This window comes from Hemiscyllium ocellatum, chromosome 3 (genome assembly GCF_020745735.1).
Source record: "Hemiscyllium ocellatum isolate sHemOce1 chromosome 3, sHemOce1.pat.X.cur, whole genome shotgun sequence".
Taxonomy (NCBI): Eukaryota; Metazoa; Chordata; class Chondrichthyes; order Orectolobiformes; family Hemiscylliidae; genus Hemiscyllium; species Hemiscyllium ocellatum.
The window spans coordinates 107,750,377-107,774,002 of NC_083403.1; the positions used below are offsets into that span (position 1 = coordinate 107,750,377).

The 23,626-nt window shown below is 42.1% G+C and overlaps 1 protein-coding gene across 1 annotated transcript in view; it reads right to left on the minus strand.

The window, feature by feature from the left end:
- The window catches only part of LOC132835855 (pecanex-like protein 1), a 276,852-nt gene that overhangs the window by 188,059 nt on the left and 65,167 nt on the right, over nucleotides 1–23,626 (minus strand). Inside the window, exons 7-8 of the mRNA XM_060854954.1 lie at nucleotides 5,547–5,688; nucleotides 536–681 (exon numbers count right to left, since the gene is read on the minus strand). Coding sequence (XP_060710937.1) covers nucleotides 536–681; nucleotides 5,547–5,688 — 288 coding nt within the window. The remainder of the gene's footprint in view (nucleotides 1–535; nucleotides 682–5,546; nucleotides 5,689–23,626) is intronic.

Genomic DNA, 23,626 nt, shown 5'->3' on the forward strand with positions numbered 1-23,626 from the left:
CAGTGGCTCAAGAAAGCAGCTCACCACATTCTCAACGGTAACTAGGGACAGACAATAAATGCTGGCCAGTCCTAGAAGTGAATAACGCATCCCAAGTACTTTTTCATTTTATGTATCCACCAGTGAATCCTTTCCCATAATACAACAGTATTGGAGCAAGGATTTTACATTGATAAATTTGCAGCACAAAACTGTAGCTCATTCATACTCCATTGTCCATTTCAAATCCTGATTATGAATCCCAGCAGACACATCTATCTAAGGAATGTCCCCACTAAAAGGGGTGCAAGGAAATCAGAAGGCAAGCCCTGTTGGGATACTTCACAGTGTCCTTCAAGTCCAGTTAAAACTTCACCTCATTTTTAACTGGGAAATGTTGTCACAAAAAAACAAATAGAGGAAAAAACTTAGGAAAAGTATCAGCATATCATTATCTGTGCCTGGCCTTTCATTCAATCTAACATTTGTAACCAATATGCCATCAGTTTCCATCCTATGAACAGCACTTGTATTTAATTACCTCCAAAAAACTTACCAAGCTCATCTACAAAGAAGTGTGTGGCTCCAGTAGAGGTATCATGATGTGATGAAGCTTCATATCTTAGACTATCATTTGGACACATGGAGATATCCCAGTGTAATGAACAAGCATGGTTCTGTTCTCCTCGGTTACCTCGTGACCTGTAAATTGTTTCACAAGAATTTAAGTGGTCAGAACTGAGCACCTCTACCTAAACTTAGGATATCTAAGGCAAAAACAGAATATGCTAGAGAAACTCAGCAGGTCTGGCAGCATCTGTAGAGTGAAACACAGAATTAATTAGTGGGCGGCACGGTGGCACAGTCGTTAGCACTGCTGCCTCACAGCGCCAGAGACCAGGGTTCAATTCCCGCCTCAGGCGACTGACTGTGTGGAGTTTGCACGTTCTCCCCGTGTCTGCGTGGGTTTCCTCCGGGTGCTCCGGTTTCCTCCCACAGTCCAAAGATGTGTGGGTCAGGTGAATTGGCCATGCTAAATTGCCCGAGTGTTAGGTAAGGGGTAAATGTAGGGGACTGGGTGGGTTGCACTTCGGCGGGTTGATGTGGACTTGTTGGGCCGAAGGGCCTGTTTCCACACTGTAAGTAATCTAATCTAATGTTTCGAGTCCAGAGAGAGAAAGAGGAAATAAAAAAAGATAAGCAAAAAAGTTGCTGGTGATAAGGTTAGATTAGATTAGATTACTTACAGTGTGGAAACAGGCCCTTCAGCCCAACAACTCTAACCGACCTGCCGAAGTACAACCCACCCATTCCCCTACATTTACCCCTTACCTAACACTATGGGCAATTTAGCATGGCCAGTTCACCTGACCCGCACATCTTTGGACTGTGGGAGGAAACCGGAGCACCCGGAGGAAATCCACGCAGACACGGGGAGAACGTGCAAACTCCACCCAGTCAGTCGCCTGAGCGGGAATTGAACCCGGGTGTCTGGCGCTGTGCCACCGTGCCACCCACAATCTAAGTTGAGAGAGATAAATGTTGGGTGGGGTGCTAGCAAGCAGCGTAGGTCATTGAAAATGGGTTGTGTCTGCAGTAGCAACTTATTCAAAAGAGGACTTTGGGTTGTTATAAAGATGTGGATGTACTATACCTTAAAGAGAGTTAAAAGCTAGCAAAAACTACCTGACAGAACCAAGTGTTCTGAAAAAAAATCATGTAACATTTGGTCAAACAATTTGATTAGCTGGTTGCCTGGAAATGACAAAACAGATTTGAATTATGCCAATCAGTTTAAATTACACCCCCAAAATACCAAACTCCAATCCAGTTTGAATTTAGTATATTGACAATCTTAAAGCCAATGACACAATCCGATGCTTTGGGGCATAAGACCGGGGGAAATTGAATAATCAAGAGGAGAACTGCCAAGCCAATGACATCTTCACACTTCCCAGAAAATAGCTCTCTTAAAAGATACCTTTATCAATCAGTAACCTGTGAAGCAGACTCCCCAAGAAGAAAAAAAGAAGACAGGAATTCAAAGAAAACTGAAAGCTGCCTCATTTTGAGATAGGAAGTGTTGTTTTGTAAATCTTAATTGGGAGTTTTATCAGACTGGTATTATAGAAGGGAAGGTAAAAGATGGGTTAGAGGAAGGAATTGTAAATAGTTGTTAATTAATATTCTCTTATACTTTAAGAAATAAACTTGCTAATTTTTACATTAAATAGTTCTTGGCTTATTGATGTTTTACAGATTAGTGCACGGGATAAATCTTTTCTGTGTTGCTGATTTTAAAGTTAAGCAGGACAGTTTACCCCGTGTCGTAACATGGTGTAGGTAACGAATATCGAGGAGGATGTTCACATTCTGATATTGTTGAGTTCTGAAGCCTGTAAGGTACCAAGGCTGAAGGTGAGCTGCTGTTCTTCATTCTTACATTTAGCCTCACTGGAACACTGCAGCAGACCTAAGATAGAAGTGTTGACATGGAAACATAATAATAGGTTGATATGGCAGACAAATGGAAGCTTGGGGTCATTGTAACAGCCAGACCTGAGGGGTTTGACAAAGAAGTCATTGAGTCCGTGTTTCATCTCCGCAATGTAGAGGAGACCACATTGTGAACAGCAAATACAGTATTCTAGATTGAATAAGGTGGATGTAAATCACTGTTTCACCTGGAAGATGGGACTTGCGCCTTGGATAACGAGAAGGCAGAAGGTAAACAGGCGCGAATTGCACCTTCTGTGATTGCAGGGAAAGGTGCCATGGAGAGGTGTTGGGAGTGAAGGAGAAATGGACCAGCGTGTCACGGAAGCAATAGTCCCTGCTGAATGCTGACTAGGGCAGAGACAGGAATGCGTGTTTGGTGGTAGCATCCCGCTAGAGATTATACTTTGGATACGGAAACTAGTGGGGTGGAAAGTGAGGACCAGAGCAACTCTATTGTTGAGGGAGGAAAGGGAAGGGGTGACCGCAGAAATGTGGGAAATGGGTCAGATATGGCATAGGGCCTTGTCAACCATGGAGGTGGGGAATCTTGGGTTGAAGAAAAAGGTAGACATTTCTGAGACCCCTGTCACCTCCCCCCACCAACACCACAGAAGGTGGCATCATTAGATTATATGCAACAGATGGAGAAACTGGGAGAATGGAATGGAATTTTTACAGGATACAGGGTGTGAGGATGTATAGTCAAGATAATTGCGGGAGTCGGTGGGTTTAATATCGGTGGTCAGGCTATCCTGAAGAATAGAGACAGATGTTGAGGAAGGAAAGGAAGGAGTCGGAGACAGACGAGGTGAAGGCAGCAGAAGAGTTAGAAGTTGGAAACAAAACTGAGTAGGGCTAGAACACGGAATGTTACACATAACCTACAAAGAGACAGGCATAACAGTGTGGGTACACACAGCTTTGATCTACAGAAAGTGAGGAGTTAAAGCTATGTTGTTCATAGTGAGGACCATCTCAGTCGGGCAGAGGAGGGTGACGGTGGATGGAGACGGCTCCGGATTTCTCTCAAGAAAGAAGAGGTGAACTCTCAGATCATCTCGGTGAGGGATGGGCATGTGAAGGCACTGCACATTCATGGTGAAGAGGAAAGAACTGGGATCAGCAAACTGGAAATATTGAAATCTTTGAAAAGCATCAGAAAAATCACATGTTAACATGGGAAGGGACTGGATGGGAGAGAGAAAATCAAGTAAAAGGTACGAAGAAATAAGTTCCGTGGGGTGGGTACAGACCAGGTCTGCCTGTGCAGTCCTGTCTGGATTTTGGGTAAAAGATAGAAGTGGGGGGCTGTACATGGCAGCTGCCAGACCTGTTGAGTTTCACCTGCATTTATTGCTTTTGATTCAGATTTCCAGCATTGACAGTTTTTTTTATAGATATTTTTATTAGAAATTTAACATTTTTACAAGTTTACAAAAATAAACAAAACTCTCAAGTACAAACATTGATATACAATTAAATCTTAAATATATAATAACCAAAATTTAACAAAAGAAAACTACCGAGAGGAAAAAAAAAGCAAAACTCAACTAACTACTAATCTAACCTACAACTAACCAGAGTGTATAATTGAGTCTCTTACATTATTCAGATAAGAGAAAGGAAAAAAAACAATGGATAACATAGAGGCAGTTCTTTATTTTTATTTGAAGCTATTTGAGGACTGGTTCACCTGGCTTGCAACACTTTAGATGCTATTGTTAACACACAGAAATAAAAATGAGTTGAAGCTGGAACTGGTGATCCAAAGCCCCTTAGGATGTGAATAGCTCAATAGGTGTTTTGTTATATCAACCTGTGCTTAAAGTGTAAGATGTTATTTAGGGGGACTGCCAGCACCAGCAGCAAGCACTCTCAGTCAAGCACAGTATAGCTAACATATACAATTATACAGTACATACACTACAAAAACAGGCCATTTTATTCCTGTGTTTGTGGTTTGGCATGAGCAGCCTCCCACTCCACTTCATCTAACACAATAAACATATCCTATTCTCTTCTCTCTAATAACGTATCTATTCTGCTGTCCTCAAAATAGTAGTGAATTTCATATTCTAACCACTCTTTGGATAATGACAGTTCTGCTGAATTCTCTATTACATTTATAATTTACTATTTCCAACACCAGGTGATGGTTATATACAGCTAAATATTCAATTTTAGCTCAAAAGCTGTCATGCAGATACTGAATCAGCAATGTAATTACTATTTCACATGAGAAAAACTGAAGTGAATTTCAGTAGTGAAAATAAATCCCAGTCCAGATAAAAAAAAAACAAAAGAGAAGTCAAAATCCATTACAAAATTGTTTGCAAGTTCTAAAGAAGTGTCATCAAGGTGTTAACCCTGTTTCTCTCTCCAAAGATGCTGCAAAATCTTCTGAATCTTTCCAGAACATTGTGTTTTTTTATATAAAGAAAAGAGATGTGGACCAATGCTAAGAGTCCAAGAATAAGGGCATTCAATTGATCAAGCTGACATAATAGGGTAGATTCTGAAAGCAATGAAGTGAATATAGCACAGCACACCTGGGATTTTTCACCCTACATCTCACTGGTGAGGGACCTTGCTAAGGCGAAGAACTCAGTATATCTAACCTAATTGATCAAAACTGCAGATATTTCAAGAAGCTTAGGCTGAATCTTTTTCAATGCCTTTAATTTCATTCCTGTCCATAGCACTGTTTCATGCTGGCCCAGCCTATTTTTGTAACACTATCCATTTCTGTTGATACTTCAGTTCACCTATTGCTAAAATCTGAATGTATTGTCAGGTGAAAGATGGACAATGAGCTGTCAGAGAACATACAATGATTTGGAGCAGCAAAGAGTGGGAAATATAAAGAGCAGGAGGGACAAGAAGTGTGAAAGACAAGGTGGAAAGGGACAAAGATTGGAAAGGACAATATGTGGGAAGGATAATGAGTGTGAGAGACAAGAAAAACCCCTGCATGCTAACACTCAGCTCCAACAGTACGACTTTAACGTATGTAGAATTGTAAATTTGTAGAGTTTATAATTTATCAGCACAAGACAACGATAGCTTACCTCTGTGGCGTTCCAGCAAAGATTGCAGAAACTGTGGTATTGTTCTCTACGTTTTGCTGTTGACGTATTGCTGGTCCTCTTGGATGGTTGTTACAGTCATGCCACTGAGTACTTTGTGTTCTGGTCTCTGATAGGGGCATAACTATATCAGGGAAAAGGAAGGAGAGAATTTCCAATAAAAGAACGTTTACTTTTGGTGGAATTAACTAAAAGGTAAGTAGACCAATGGAACAGATAGCTAAGCATGGCATTTTACCCTCTTTTCCTGAAGTAAGGTTTCAAAACTCTCAGCTACAAGCCTGTCCAGTGGCAGATAATAAAAGAACTGGTGTAATGAAGCACCATGGTAGCACCCTGAATGTCATTCGCTCTGCAGCTCCTGAGGAAGTGTTGATACTTTCTCTTTATGGTGGAGATAGACATGATCTTACTTCATCTTCAATTTCACCTAATCCTTAGTCTCAGCTCATCGCCTTTTATGCTCATTGCTGACTTTCATCATCCCTGATTTCACCTCATCTCTAAGTTTTGCTTCTGATTGCCTCAATGCATTGCCAATTCCGGCTTCTCATTGCTTCACCTAATCACCGTTCCAAGCACCTTACTGATTCAGTTTATCACCACTGATCTGAAATCATCATCCAACTTTGTCTGGATGAAATCATCATCCATACCTCACCTAGTCTTTACTTATCCCTGATCTTCACTCATCCCTAATTTCAAATCATCCCTGATCCTAAACTCATTCCTGATCCTAGCTCAGCTCATCCTCTATCTTTGCTCATCACTGCCTCACCTCATCCCTGATCCCAATTCCTCATCAATTTCAGTTTATCATCACCTAACCTCATTGATTTAAATCAATTTCTGCTCACATCTAATCTCTCCTCATCACTGATGTTTGCTCATTGTACATATCAGTTCATTACTGATCTCAGCTCATTCCTGAACTTTGGGTACAGATTCCATATCTGGTGCAAATTGTATGTATAAAAGAAATGGTTGCTGATTTTTGAATGTTTGGACCAGTGGCTTGCTTACTCAGCTGCACGTCATCCAAACAGTCAGAGATACAAAGATTTCTACTCAAAGTTAGGCATCTTTAACAAAAATATAAATGCAAAACTTAAACATTATTTGAATCAATTTCTCCATTAGACTCTTCTTTTAAGTAGAAGTTAGGTGGACAGTACCAGTTACTGAGCAGAAGCAGGAAGATCCCAAACTCCTCAAGAAAATTGGGAGAGATGGGATAATGAACAGGAAAGATCAGACTACTGGAGACCTGTGAGCCACTAATTGGTTGGCAGAGGGTTGAGGTTTGAGGAATACATGAGATAAGAAGAAAGAACTTGAATTTATAGTACACCTTTCATGAACTCAGGAATCTCAAATTCTTCACAAGTGATGAAGCACAATTTGAAGTGTAGGCATTGCTAGAATGTAGAAAATGTGAACCATTTCCCAATAGCAAGCTGCTACAAACAACAGACTGATAATGAGCAGACAAACTACTTTTATATATGTAGGTTGAGAAATAAAAATTGGCCGGGATCCCAGGAAAACCATAAGATCAAAAGACATAGGAGTAGCATTAGGCCATTAAGCCCATTTAGTGTACTCCATCATTTGATCATGGCTGATATGTTTTACAACCCTATTCCCCTGTCTTCTCCCCATAACACTTGATCGCTTTACCATTCAAAAATCTATCTCTGTCTTAAATACACTCAATAACTTTGCTGCAGAGGGCTGTGGAAGTTATGAGTTCCACAGATTCACCACCATCTGGCTGAAGAAATTACTCCTCATCTCAGTTCTAAAGGGTCATCACTTCAATCTCAGGCTGTGCCTTTGGGTCCTAGTCTCTCCTACTAATGGCAATATCTTCTCCACATCCACTCAATCCAGGATCTCAGTATTCCATTTGTTTTAATTGGATCCCCCTCATCCTTCTAAACTCCATCAAGTACACACCCAGTGTCCTCAATCATTCATCATATAGCAAGCCTTCCATCCCTAGGATCATTCTTGTAAACCTCCTCTAGATCCACTCCAATACCAGCACATCCTTCCTCAGATACAGGACCGAAACATGCTCATAGTATCCCAAATGTAGTCTGACCAGAGTTTATTACAGCTTCAGCAGTATATTTCAGCTTTTGTATTCTAGCCTCCTGAAATGAATGCTAACATTGAATTTAATTTCTTAACTGCCAACTGGACCTGCATGTTAACCTTAAGAGAACCCTGAACTAGGACTCCCTAGTTCCTTTGTGCTTCGGATTGCTGAAGCCTTTCCCAATTAGTTCATAATAGCCGGCATGATAAGATTAAACAATACATAACTCGCTGGAGAGTACATGTAAGCCTACCATATTCTCTTATCATCTCCAATAACACACTGCTGAACTATTGTTTGCAAGTTAGACCATTTAGTGAACTTTGTTTAGGAATGAAGCCTTTGGAAACAAAAGACAGAAGAAGATATTAAAACGCAACACTTAAAATTGATGGCATCATGATCAGTCCAAAAGAAATCCAAGTGTCATGGGGCTTGTCTAAATCCAGTTTATCAAAAAAATTCCTCAAATTAAATATCTGGGCAATGAAAGCCAATGTTTGTGGTTCCCACAAAATCTGGTTCCCAAGACTATCTATTCTATGCCTGCTACAACGCCTAATACTGCCATTGGCTAAGCTCATCTTCTGTAGAAATCATTATCCATGCCTTTGCTATCTTTAGACTTGAGTATTCTAACATACTAATGCCCTCTCTCCCACTGCAAACTTGAGGTTATTCACTTGTCCTAAGCCACACTTGTTCACTCACCACCCTTTTGCTCGGTGAACTACATGGGCTCCCATTTAAATACCAGCTCAAATTTTAAAATCATCATCCTTGTTTCCACATCATTCCCTGAGCCAATTTGTGAATTGTTCCTCATCAAGCTAGAGGGAGATCAGAAGAGATTTACCAGGATGTTGACTGGTATGGAAGGTTTGAGTTATAAGGAGAGGCTGGATAGCTTGGGGCTTTTTTCACTGAATCATAGAAGTTGACAGGTGAATTTATAGAAGTTTATAAAATCATGCGGGATAGAGATGGGGCTAATAGTAGGTGGTTTTTTTCCCCCAATAGATTTGGGGATTTCAAGACTAGAGGAGAGAGATTTTAAAAAGACTTGAGGGGCAAATTTTGTACACAGAAAGTGGTTCGTGTATGGAATGAACTTCCTAACGAAGTGATGAATGTGGGCACAGTTGCAACATTTAAAATACATTTGGATGACTACATGATTAAGAAAGGTTTGGAGGGATATGGGCCAGGAGCAGGACTGGTTTAGTTTGAGATTGTGTGCAGCATGGACTGGTTGGACCCAAGTATCTGTTTTTGTGCTGTATGACTCTAAAGCTATACAACTTTAATTCTGGCCTTATAAGCATTCCTGACTTTTATTTGTTTCATCATTGGCAGCTTCAGTTGGTGGGACTGTAAACTCTGGACCTCAACATCTGTCCTATTGATTTTCTTTTTCTTTCTTTCCTCCTTTAAGATGTTTATTAAAAACCCATCGCATTGACCAAGCTTATGGTTGTCTACCTTAATATTTCTCTAGGTGCTTCAACGTTAAATTTTGCTTTACACCTCTTTTGTGAAGTACCTTGGTTTAATTTAATACAGTAAAGGCGCTGTGTGTACATAAAATTTATTGTTGTTGGTGAATAGTAAGGGTAGGAGATAGTGAGGACTGCAGATGCTGGAGACGTCAGAGTCGCTAAAGTATGGTGCTGGATAAAGCACAGGTCAGGCAGCATCTGACGAGCAAGAGAGTCAACATTTCATGCTTAATCCGTCATCAGGACTGGGAAGGGGGAAGAGGGCTGAGAAATAAATAAGGGGAGGCAGGGATGGGGCTGGGGGAAAGGTAGTGGAAATGGTAATAGGTGGACAAAGATAGGAGATACTCGCTCTAGGTCAGTGGAAAGTGTAGAGCTGATAGGTGGGAAGGAAAATGGACAGGCAGTTCAGGTCAAGAGGGTAGAGTTGAGTTGGAGGGTTAGATCTTGAATGGGGTGGGGGAAGGGGAGATTTGGAAATTGGTGAATTCAATGTTGAGGTCATATGGTTGTAACCTCCCAAGAGGGAAGATGACATGTTCCTCCTGCAGTTTGCAGATGGCCTTGTTTAAGCAGTGGAGAATGCCCAGAATGGACATGTAATGATAGGAGTGGAAGGGGGAGTTGAAATGGATGGCTATCCTGGAAGGTGGGGTTCGTTGGTGCGTATGGACCAGAGACGTTCCCTGAACCATTCCGCGAATTTGTGCTTGGTCTCTCCAATGCAGAAGAGACCATATCGAGAGTAATGGATGCAGTAAATGAGGTTCGAGGATATGCAAGTAAGTATCTGCTAAATTTGGAATGATCCTTTGGGGCCTTGGATGGAGGTGAGGGGTGAGGTGTGGGTGCAAGTTTTGCATCTCTTATGGCAGCAAGGGAAGGTGCCAGGTGTGGAGAGAAGGTTGGTGGGGACTGTGGGCCTAACAAGGGAGTCACGGAGGAAATGGTCCCTACAGAATGCAGATAGGAGTGAGGAAGGAAATATATTTTTGGTGTAGGGGTCTGACTGTAGGTGGCAAAATTGTCATAGGATGATATGCTGAATTTGGAGATTAGTGGCATAGAATGTGAGGACTAGGGGGATTCTATCCTTACTGCGGTTGGTGAGGTGGGGTTCGAGGATGAAGGTGAAGGAAATGGAGGAGATGCAATTACGATCCTGGAAGTCGGAGAATATCTGGGCTATCCTGGAGTGGAATCGCTCATCCTGGGATCAGACACAGAAGGGGGTGAAGAAACTGGGAGTAAGGGATTACATTTTTACAGGAGTGGGGGTGAGAGGAGGTGTAATCAAGGTGGTTGTGGGAGTCAGTGGGTTTGAAGTAAATGTCAGTGTTAAGTTGGTTGGCGGAGACAGAGAGGTCCAGGAAGGAGGCAGAAGTGTCGAAGGGCCAGGTGAATTTGATGTCAAGATGGAAGGTGTCAGTGTAGTGGGTTAAGTGTTCAAGCTCCTCATGGGAGCACAAGGCAGAGCTGATACAGTCATCAATGTAGCAGAGGAAAAGGTGGGGTTGACATCTCTCCCACGCAGAGGCAGACATAGCTGGGACCCATGCAGGTACCCATAGCCATCCCTCTGCAGGAAGTGGGAGGGTTGAAAGAAGTTATTAAGGGTGAGGACCAGTTCTGCCAATCAAATGAGAGTGTCAATGGAGGGGGACTCGGTGGATTGGTAGGAGAGGAAGAAGCAAAGGGCTTTGAGGCCTTCCTGATGGGGTACAAGTGTAAAAAGACTGGATGTCCATGGTGAAGATGAGGTGTTGGGGCCGGGAAATCGGAAGTCATGGAGGAGGTAGAGGGCGTGAGTGATGTCTTGAACATATGTGCGGAGTTCCTGGACCAAGGGGGACAGGACAGAGTCGAGATAAGCGGAGGGATAGTGAGGATAGACATCCTTTATTTTAACATATGAAAAAAAAGGCATACATTTCCCATCTGCCACAACTGGATTTTAGTTATCCTCATTCCTAAAAGATATTTCTCTAATCAACCTTCAGAGGTTAACCTGAACATATACTTAGCTCTACTCCCTTTTCATTATTAAGCCTGCTGTCCTGCCAACCTTAAGTTTAAGCTCAAAGAAAGCAAAGAAAAAGACCTTTAAATGAAAGATGCCTTTCTGAATAATTAAGCCCACATTGATACTGGAGCTGGAACTGGATGGCTGACATTCCACATATCAGTCTGAAAAAACAGGAGAGATGTGACAATCCACAAATTGGCTCATCTCACTTTAACGTACAACTTCAAAACTCCTACTTTTACTTTTGTTTGAAAACTACACAAATTCTGTTTTAAAATAGGATATTTAAATATGACTACTTCCCAGATTCTGTGAGGAAAAAAAGTGACCAAGACCTCCAGAAGGTGGCATGCATTTGAGATGAGTCTTCTTAACATTCTGATTATAACCCTAATAAAGTTCTGATCACATTGTAAGTAACAAGGGAGTTTGACATAGAATCATTGAATCAGATCAAAGTACTTTTTACAAGAGTTTTGGGCTTCTATCAGCCCCACTAAGTCATGCAGCAAATTCCAGACACACTACCGTCTACATTGAAAATCTTTCCTCACATCCCTGCTAATCCTTCCACAACTTAGCTTGAATCTGTGACCCCTGGATTTTGAACCCTCTGCCAAGGTAAACAGATTCCTCCTGTCTACTCTATTTCTACCCCTCACAATTTTATACACCACAATCATGTCACCCCTCAACTTTCTCTGTTCCAAGGAAAACAACTCCAACCTTTCCCTGTAGCTACAATTCTCCAGCCCTGGCAATATTCTAGTAAATTGTCTCTGCACTCTCTGCAGAGCAATTACATCCTTCCTGTAATATGGTGACCAGAACTGTGCACAATACTCCAATTGTGACCTTACCAATGTCTTATACAGTTTCATCGTTATATCCCTAATTTTGTATTCTATACCTTTGCCAATAAAGGAGAGCATTCCATATGCCTTCTTTACAACCTTATCCACCTTTAGGTACCTGTGCACTTGTATGCCAATATCTCCCACTTCATCTATCCTTCTCCGCGTATTCCTATTTATTGTGTCTTTCCTTTTACTCCCTAATTGCATTATTTCACACTTAGAGTTGAATTCCATCTGCCACTTTCCTGCCCACTCTACTAATCTAACAATATCATTTTGGAATTTACACCTGTCCTCTAAGCTATCCGCTATACTGCCATTGTCATCTGCAAATTTCTCAATTGTGTCCCCATGTTCAAAACATTAATGTATAAACAAATAGCAGGAGTCCCAATACCAAACCCTACAAACACCACCTGAAACAGTTTTCCATTCTCAAGGACAGAATTGACAATGACCTTTGATTCCTGTTACTCAGCCAACTTTGGATCCAATTCAACACATTGCCCTGTATCCCACAGGCTTTTACATTTCTTATCAATCTGCCACGTGGGACCTTGTCAAATGCCTTACTAAAATCCATATAGTCAACATTCACTGCGCTACACTCCTCCTTGTCACTTCCTCAAAAAATTCAATCAAATTTGTAAGGCACAACCTTCCTTTAACAAAGTCATTCTGACTTCCTGACTAGTCCATGCCTTTCAAAGTGACAGTTTACTTGATCTCTCAGGATTGATTCTAACAATTTGCCCACCACCAAAGAAAGACTAACTGGCCTATAATTGTTTGGCATTTCCTTTGTACCCTTTTAAAACACCAGAACCACATTTGTATTCCGTTAGCCCTTCGGTACTTCACCTATGTCTAGTGAAGTTTGGAAAATAATCCTTAGAGCATTTGCTTATTCCTGGCTGACCACCTTCAACATCCCAGGGAATAATCCATCCAGCCCTGGCAACTTATCCATTTTCAAGGATTCCAACACCTCTTTCACTTCCTCTCTCATTGTGAATATTTGTCCAATATTTCACACTGCTCCTCTTGGATTACTAATATCCATATCATCCCTTTCCTTTGTGAATGTGAAGATATAAAAAATTTAAAATTGTTTTCATGTTTTTTGCATCTTCACACAAGTTTCCTTCTTCACTCTAATAGGTGCTAGTTTTTTCCTTAAACTATCCTTTTACTCTTTAAATACTGGTAAAACATGTTTTAGTCTTTCTTTATCTTGCTTGCTAATATTCTTTCATGCTCTCTCTTTCATTTCCTTTTGTTTTGCTTGATTGCTGTACTTTTTTAGTACTGTCCTGGTGCCTGCTACACCATTTTTTCATTTGGTCTATCCTCTTCTTTCTGCTCTCACCAGCATGTGGCACTGGCAGTAATCAAAGATGACAACACTTAACGACATTTTAATTTATTGCTTAACTTCCTATATTCAGCTTTCAGGTCCTCATCCTGCTGTTTACCAATGTCATTGATCCTGTGTGTACCATCTCCATTGGTTTTCACCCTCCCACTCCAGGATGTCTTGCAGCCGATCTGTGACATCTCTGACCCTGGCACCAGAGAAAGCATCACATCATCCTGGATCCATGTCTGCAGCCATGGAAGCGCTCGTCTGTACCCCTTAATATTGAATCCCCTACCACTACAGCCCTCAGTCTCCTTCCCACCTGTGCAGCAGAGCACAAATGGTGCCATGAACTTCACTGATGTTGCTTTCCCCTGAAAGATCTTTCCCTCCCCCAAAAGTATCCAAAGCAGTATAATTTTTTGAGAAGAGAATGTCCACAGAGGTCTTCTGCACTTCCTGAGTCTTGTACTTTATCTGATGGTCACCAATTCCCTTTCTGCCTGTGTAATCCTCACCTGTGGTTTGACCATTTTGCTAAATGTGCTGTCCACGACATTCTCGTGGATGCCCCACAGTGAGTCCACACACAGCTCCAAAGTAGTTAACCAGTAGCTGTAGCTGGACATACTTCTTGCATACATAGTTGGCAGGGACACTGAAAGTGTCCCTTATTTCCCATATTGCGCCAATGGGCCTGAGGTCTTCTGTCATGACTTCTCTCTCAATTAAGCCAGTTACTCTCTTCAAGAGAATTAGTTAAGCTACGGATCTTCCTTCACTTCAAGCACTTCTATTATAATCGAAAGTCCCTACCTTCATTTAAGCAAATATATTATGCTTTAAAAACTGTAAGAAAATACTCTGCAGGTATTATTTGCTAATTGCTCTTTCTGCTGGGACTGTATCACTTTCTAAACTGCCCATACTGAGGCTGAGCACCAAACTCATTCTTTCATCTTTGCTTACTACCTGTTTTCACCCAACTCCAAAGCACTCTCATTTGGCCCATGACAAAGTTACCTCCATAGGCCCCCAAAACAATGCTTCTGAACTGGATCAAACCAGTTGTTAAGTTAACCAGCTTCACCTGAGAATGACTCAACTGACTCCTATTTCAGAAATGTAACTATAACTACAAAAGAACAAACAGAACATGAACTAATTCACTTCGAGGCACACAGGTGAAACTGTGTTTTGGCTGTCAAAAAAGTCAGCCATGACTCTTTGGCAGTGCAGTCCCCACTGAGTCAGAAGGCCAAAGCATTGACTCCCATTCCAGAGATGTGAGCCCAAAACCTAATCTGACATTCCCAGTGTAATAGCACATAAAAGCTGCATTGTCAGAGGTTCGACCTTTCAAATGAGATTAGATTAGATTACCTACAGTGTGGAAACAGGCCTTTCGGCCCAACAAGTCCACACCGACCCTCCGAAGAGCAACCCACCCAGACCCATTCCCCTCATTTACCACTGACTAATCCACCTAACACTACAGGCAATTTAGCATGGCCAATTCACCTAACCTGCACATCTTTGCACTGTGGGAGGAAACTGGAGCATCCAGAGGAAACCCACGCAGACACGGGGAGAACGTGCAAACTCCGCATTCCCAGGAATGGAAACCGGGTCTCTGGCACTGTAAGGCAGCAGTGCTAACACTGAGCCACCATACCACCTCAAATGTTTAACAAAAGCCTCATCTACCTTCTTGAATGAACGTGGTACCATTTTGAAAACAAGTAAGAGTTTGCTTTGATGAATACATCTCTATGCAGCATTTTTCTACATTAAAGATGATTTTTAGAGTCATAGAATCATTGAGTAATCCAACATGGAAACAGGCCCTTCAGCCCAAACTGGTCCATGCTGACCATGGTTCTCACTCAGCCAGTTCCAATTGCCCTCATTTGATCCATACCCCTTTAAACTGTTCCTATCCATGTATCTATCCAAATGTTTTTTTAAATGTTGCTATTGTATCTCCCTCAACCACTTTCTATGGCAGGCCATTCTATACACATACCACTCTCTACATGAAGAAGTTGCCCCTCAGGTCTTTCTTAACTCTTTCCCTTCTTACCTTAAACCAATTCCCCATCCTTGGGAAAAAAAGGCATTATGCATTCAGGAGAAGGTGAAGACTGCAGATGCTGGAGATCAGAGTCAAAAGAGTGATGTTGGGAAAGCACAGCTGGACAGGCAGCATCCGATGAGCAGAGAATCGACATTTCGGGCATAAGCAAGGGCTTATGTATGCATTCAACTATATGCATTCATCCTATCTATGTCCCTCATAATTTTCTGCACCTCAATAAGGTCAGTCTTCATTCTCCTACATTTCAAGGAATAAAGTCCTACCCTGGCTAACATTTCCACTTTCCTGGCAACATCCTTGTAAATCTTCTTTATACTCTTTCCAGTTTAACTGTGTCATTCCTAAAACACTCCAAGTGTACCAATATTCCAAACAACTTATACAACTGTAACAAATCATCCCAACTCCAATATTCAATGCTTCGACTGATGAAGGCCAGCATGCTAAATGCCTTCTTCACCACCCTGTCAACCTGTGACATCACTTACAAGGAACTATGTACTTGTACTCCCAGGTCCCTCTGTTCAACAACACTCCTTAGGACCTTACCATTTGCTGTGTAAGTCCTACCTTGATTTGACTTTGCAAAGTGCAACACCTCACACTTAGTTGTATTGAATTGCACTTGCCAATCCTCAGCCCATTTCCCCATCTGATTAAATCTCTAATTTTTGATAACCTTCTTGGCTATCAACGATACCTCCTAACTTTGTATCAACCGCAAACATACCTTGTACATTTTTAAGTGCAAGCTGGTGCAGTTGATTTTACACTAAAGAAAAGACGCCTTCTGAACAGTTCATTCACGTCACACAAGATGACTCCATAACTTAGCACCAAAGATCGTTTTTCCAAGAAGATATCGAAAGAAACAGCAAACAGAATTAGATTTTGACATTTATTTTACTTTCAATCAGACAGCTCAAATTTTAGGTAACTTGCGCTATCTTATATCTTTTTGCCTCTGTATATTCCATATCAGCAGCTTATTTGCAAGGTGTCCTTGCACCCTCTGTAAACATCAAAAACACTGCTGCTTATATTCAAACTTGCATCAGTCCTGACCTCCTTGACACAGATCAGCACCCAGTGCATCAACATTTCAACTTTAAAATCCCTTCATGATCTCTCCCTTTCATTTTCTCTCTACTTTCCACCAGAGCTACAATGCCCCAAGTATATCAGTGTTCCTCAGTTCTTTTTTTTTGGAGCTCTTCCTGGGGTATTTTAACACTGGGTCAGGTTCCTCCAAATCTGCCTCTGATATGGGTGGCATGTAACACACAGTAGCTCGTTTCTTGCAACTAGAGCATCTCAGAAGAAATGCATTCTGTTCTTCAGGTAGCAATGGCATTCAAGGTGTCAACATCCACCTTGTGCATCGCAGATTTCAAGGGTTTGTCAACACTTGATAGAAAGGGAGAACACAGGGGTTCTGGAACTGTTGCTCCCGTATCATTTAGGAGTCTGCAGCTTTCATATGGTCCACGTGCTTGTTCAGGGCCATTGTACCTAGCTGAACTTAATACATCACTGGACATGGCCTCATGTCATCATGTCAACCATGCCTCTTACCCATGCAGGGCTATTCCTGTGGTTCATACACCGAATTTCAATCCCTGAAGTAAACTCTCTTGTGAGGCTAAGTCTTGTGTCCAACATTGACATTGCTCATTCTATTCCAACCACCCTCCTGGTCCAGGAAGATCAGATTTAACTTACTGCAGAATCTTCTCCCTATTAGCCACTGTGCAGGAGCTATCCTTGTAGTGGCATGAGGGGGTCCTGTAATCCAATAGGAACTGGGTCAGTTTGATGTCTAGTGAAGCTGTAGTTGGCTTCTTTAAGCCTGCCTTCAAACCTTGGATTGCTCTTTCTGGATTGTATGACATTGGATGATGGCTGGTATGGAGCTGCCCTTACATGTCGAATACTATTCAACTTTAGGAAATATTCAGATTCTCTGCGGGTAAAATAATTGCCTATTATCTGTGACAAACACCTCTAGGAGTCTGTGTATTGCTAAAGGTGCTTGCAATTTTTCAATCATCTTCCCAGTGTTTGACAAATGAACTCCACACATGTCTATCCACTTTGAGTGGGCATCCACAATTACTAAGAACATTGAGCCCACAAAAAAATTAGCGTAGTCAACATGTATTCAAGTCCAAGGTTTACTCAGCCATTTCCATTAATATGGGGGAGCTACCAGCAGTAATTTTTCTCCTTGTTGGCACTCTGTTTGCATCCAATCATGGCCATCAGACCAAATTTCGCACCAATATTTTCATTATGGAAAATCCTGGATGACCCTGGGGGTGTTCAGCCAGTAAGTGGTGGTGACCTTTGCTTGGGACAATCACTTGTGCTCCTCTACTGTGATCTGGTCTCTCAGAGTCCAAAAAGGTTTCAATTCTGTGACTGCACTTTAGTTTCTATCATTGCCACCAGCACTTTCAGTTTTGCCAGGCCTGGATCTTCCTAAGTCCAAAGTCTGATATTGTCAGCTGTCATTGGAAGTGTGTCTAGGAAATTTAAACCAATACAGACTCTTCCACTGGTTGTGTGCCTACCAGCAGGAGGCAGCTCAATGCATATGCATTTGCTATTTGGCCTCCCAGATGTTGTTCCAACTTGTAATTATATACACTTAGTATGAGAGCCCAATGATGAACTCAGCTTGAAGCTCTGGGTGGTATTGCCTTGTCCTCTTTTAGTAAACCTAGCAGGAGTTTGTGGTCCATTATTACTACAAATTTACATTCTTAAAAGGTATTTGTGGAACCTCCTGGCTCCAAATATGACTGCTAAATCTTCCTTCGCTAACTGGGTATATTTATATTCTCCAATAACCAAACTCCTAGATGCATACGCTGCTGAGCATTCTTCTCCATTAAGCCATCTATGAATTAATACTAACCCAATGTCGTATGGTGCAGTATCTCGTTTAGTATCATAGTGTGCCAACACCTTACAGGGTAATAACTGTCCCTTCATTTTCCTGAAAGCCATGGCTTGGCTATGCAACCATTTCCAAGGCTGATCCTTTTTAAGCGTTGATGTAAAGGTGTCAGGATGGAGCTGAAAAATGTGTTGCTGGAAAAGTGCAGCAGGTCAGGCAGCATCCAAGGAGCAGGAGAATCAACGTTTCGGGCATAAGCCCTCCTTCAGGAATGAGGAAGATGTGCCAAGCAGGCTAAGATAAAGGATAGGGAGGAGGGATTGGGGGAGGGGCTTTGGGAACCCGATAGGTGGCAGGAGGTTAAGGTGAGGGTGAGAGGCCGGGTGGGGGCGGAGAGGTCGGGAAGAAGATTGCAGGTCAAGAAGGTGGTGCTGAGTCCGAGGGTTGGGACTGAGATAAGTTGAGTGGAGGGGAAATGAGGAAGCTGGAGAAATCTGCATTCATCCCTTGTGGTTGGAGTGTTCCTAGGCGGAAGATGAGGCACCCTTCCTCTAGGCGTTGTGTTGCCATGGTCTGGTGATGGAGGAGGCCAAGGATCTGCATGTCCTTGGTGGAGTGGGAGGGGGAGTTAAAGTGTTCAGCCATGGGGCGGTTGGTTTGGTTGGTGCAGGTGTCCCAGAGGTGTTCTCTGAAACATTCCGCAAGTAGGCGGCCTGTCACCCCAATGTAGAGGAGGCCACATCAGGTGCAGCGGATGCAGTAAATGATGTGTGTGGAGGTGCAGGTAATTTGTGACAGATATGGAAGGATCTCTTGGGGCCTTGGAGGGAAGTGAGGGGGGGGGGGCGGGGGGTGGGTGCAAGTTTTGCATCTTTTGCGGTTGCAGGGTAAGGTGCCAGGAGTGGAGGTTGGGTTGATGGGGAAGGGTGTGGTGAGGACACGACGAGGGAGTCGCGGAGAGAGTGGTCTTTCCGGAACGCTGATAGGGGAAGGGAGGGAAATATACCCTTGGTGGTGGGGTCTGTTTGGAGGTGGCGGAAATGACAAAGGATGATGCGATGTATCTGGAGGTTGGTGAGGTGGTAGGTGAGGACCAGTGGGGTTCTGTTCTGGTGGCGACTGGAGGGGCGGAGGAGCAGGAAGTGGAGGAGATGCGGTGGAGAGCATCGTCAACCACGTCTGAGGGGAAATTGCGGTCTTTGAAGAAGGAGGCCATCTGGGTTGTTCAGTATTGGAATTGGTCCTCCTGGGAGCAGATTCGGCAGAGGCGAAGGAATTGGGAATATGGGATGACGTTTTTACAGGGGGCAGGGTGGGAGGTGGTGTAATCTAGGTAGCTGTGGGAGTCAATCAGTTTATAGTAAATGTCCGTGTTGAGTCGTCAGGATGGAGATATGGTTATTTATGAAATTTCCATAATACTTTACAAAGGCAAACTGACCCATCAGGCTTCACAGTCAGTGCCATCTGTGCTGCCCACTCCACAACCTGGACTGCTTTGACCATTCCTTTGCCTTCTACCTTCTTGTTTCTGCTTCTACTTTTGTCAGTAAGGCAAATGGCACTGAAACAGCCTTGCAGAATTGCTTCCTGCTCAATATGCAAGGTGGCCTTGGCTCTTTTGATAGTCTCTAGACCATTCTGAAAACCTTTGAGCTGTACAATTAGAACTGTGCTCCAGCAGCCATCTTTTAGTGGATATTCTGCCATTCCCTCCCCATAAATAACTTGGCTAGGGTAGAACCTACTGAAAATCAAATAGGCAGATTTCACATTGGGTATAAAGAACAGGCCTTTGCAGGCTTACTGAGTGAGAGACCCAGGAGAGAGTGAGAGCGCGAGCGAGAGCGCAAGAGAAAGAGAGTGAGAGAGAAATCAATTGTTGGGGACATCAAAAGAAAGAAACATTTTCTGTATTCACCAGGTGAGGTGCTGGTGGAAACTTGGGAATGTTAGTGAGTTTTGAGAAGATTTGGGAACATATTCTCTGATGAATGAAATGAGACTCAAAGATTGAAGAATACTGGATGATTGACCCAAGGAGTTGTCGAAGTGAGTCCTTTTGCTGCAAGTCAGTTCAGTGCATTTTCAGAAGGCTGAGAGAAACAACTTTCAATGGATGGTGGATGTTAGGACTAAGCAAACTGGGGAGAAGCCAGCCTGTTATAAAATTAGGAGCAACTTTGGATTAGTTTCTGTAAAAACTCCAATTCTGTTGTGTGAGGTGTAACATATAAACAGGAAGTACAGCTTTCAGGCATGTTAGGAAGTTAAGAAGGTATATCTTTTTCTGTAGTTTAGTGCATTAATGACTTAAGTCATATTTAGTTAATTTGGTTGTTACAAAGAAGTTGTGATACATAAAATCTTGTCATCTTCTCAGACTTCAAAATTATAAATACTAGAGGCCCAATCTGCTCAACCTTTCATAAAAAGACAACCCCTACATCCCAGGAATCAATCTAGTCAATCTTCTCTGAACAGCCTCTAGACTAAGTACATCCTTCCTCAAATAAGGAGACTAAAACCATAAGTCTGCATTTAAAGTTGTTCCATTGAACACAGTTTTGATTTAACATTTTTAAGAGCCTTTTCCCCAATTAAGATTGCACTCCACATTTTAACATTGGCTTTAATTTGTGAAATGCTGTCCCTTTCTGATTGTACGCAGGTCATTCGGACCGATGGCAATGTCGTGCCCCATTATTATATTGGCAATGTTGAGCCCTATGATTCAACTGGCACCACTACGTCTGCACCTTGTAGATGAGAAATGTAGCTTTTTAAAAATCTGTAAGTAAGAAGCCTGCCTTGTTGACTCACCTTTCAGCACTGTGTTTAATTGTGGGGTGCTTCTTTTATTGCACTCTGGTGAAATGAAACTGTGTTCCTTGTCTCAGGGCTCATTTGGTGAAAAATACTGCATAGTACCTGCTTGTAAGAAGTGAGGCACAAGAACTATTTTAAAGCCAGCAGTTGAGCAGGCAAGACATTGTCTTTGCTCTCTAACAGAGGTACTTACCAGTAGCCTCTGAGCAAGTACTACTTAGAAATGTAAGTTGCTTGTCCCACTTTTTCGACACAGTTCTCCAACCATAGAATTGGATATGCATCAGTCTTTGTAACGGCGTTGACTTTGCAATCGTCCACACATAACCATTGGGTACCATCTGGCTTTGGCACCATGACTATCCAGTCACTGTAACTCACTTCAATTATGCCATCTTAGAGCATGCGCCCTATCTCCTTCTGAACCTGTGCCAACTTTAGAGGGCTATGCCTATAAGGATGTTGCTTAATCAGAACAGCAGCTCCTATATCTACATCATGCACAATTAGGTTAGCACTTCCCAGTTTATTTCCGCATGTCTCCTCATGTGATAGTAATAATTCTTTCAGGTCATTTCGATTTTCTTGTGGAAGGTAACTCAATACTTCATCCCAATTTTTGACAACTTCCTCATTGTCCAATTTGATTTGAGGAATATCCAATTCAGAATCCTCAGAAATCGGTTTGCCCTTCTGTGCTGTAATCATTAAAACCTCCTTTTGCTTTCCTTCCCTATCAAAATACCTTTTGAGCATATTCACATGACATACTGTGAGCTTTCTTCCTGTCTGGATTCTTTATCAAATAGCTCACCTCACTTGATTTCTTTTCAATTTGATATGGTCCACTAAACCTTGCTTTTAAAGACTCACCTGTTACTGGATATAACACCAATACCTTATCCCCGGTTGCAAAATTGCGAATTTGTGATTTCTTATCCGCTTTCTGTTTTATTGTCTGCCGTGATACTTTTCAATGTTGTCTAGCCAACTCTCCAGCTCTATTTAATCGTTCTCTAAAATTTGATGCATAATCCAAGTGGGTGGTCTTTAAATTCTGACTTATTAATATCTCCTTAATCAGTTTGGTCAATTCATTTGGTGCATCTCTGATCGCAAAAAGTACAAAACAAACTCCCTTATCCCAATCATCTTAATAATCCTGACCATAAGTCCTTAACATGGTCTTCAGTATTTGCTACCATCTCTTGTGCTCCCAGAGATTCCAGATGGTACAGAGTAGTTTTGAACTGCTTTATTCCCAAGTTATACATAACCTCCTTGAATAATTTGGATGTGAAGTTTGATCCTTAATCTGACTGGATTCCTATTGGTAGTCCATATCTAGTTAAAAACAAATTAAGTAATTCTTCTACAACCCTTTTAGCTGTGATGTTGCGGAATGGGATTAGAATCCCTACAGTATGGAAACAACCTTCAGCCCAGCAAGTCCACACCAAACCTCTGAAGAGTAACCCACCCAGACCCATTCCCCTACATCTGCGCCTGACTAATGTCACTTACACACCCCTGAGCACTATGGGTAATTTAGCATGGCCAACTCACCTGACCTATACATCTTTGGAATTTGGGAGGAAACTAGAGCACCTGGAGGAAATACACATAGACACGGGGAGAATGTGCAAACTCCATGTTTACCTATTTGCTCCTTCTCTGTTCCACTTCTCTGATCAGTGTGTGTTTTGGATAACTCTATGTCAGCTTCCTTATCTCTGCCTCTGTGATCTTGTGATCACACAATCAGGAAATCTTCCTGGATAAAGGTCTTTCATTTCTACAGTTATCTGCATCACCACTGGCTTTTCAACCAAAGTAGGCAGCACACCTTCTGGTGAATCAGCTACATAATTTGCTAGGATAAATTGTATTCCTGGAGCTGAGAGTTGTTCAGCACTCCTACCACAAATTCTCCACTTCGCTGGACTCTCTAGCTTCACCATACATAATTGAGCAAGTTTTGTTTCACTATGTATTCCTGTTTCTATGCACTCCTCATCCTTCAGCATTACAGACCGAGAGGATCCTGAGTCCCTTAATATTGTAACACCTTACCTATTACTCTTGATCTATGTGAACAAACTTTATCTTTGCATGTATATTTTTTAAGCAGATCTGGCACTTTCTCAATCAACCTCTGACCATCTTGTACACTCATCTAACTGCCCTTCTGCTTTTTGTTACTAGTCCAACAAAACTTGCAGGTTTGTCCGGTTTTCCTACAACTGGCTTTCTCCTAGCCCACCAATACTGTCACTTTGTGTGGCCCATTTGATTACAAATGAAAACAGCAGAGCTTTTTAAACTACTTTGTCCCCCTCAAGGGTTTCTTTTTTACCCTGTGGTAAATTATCGTTATGATCTTCACT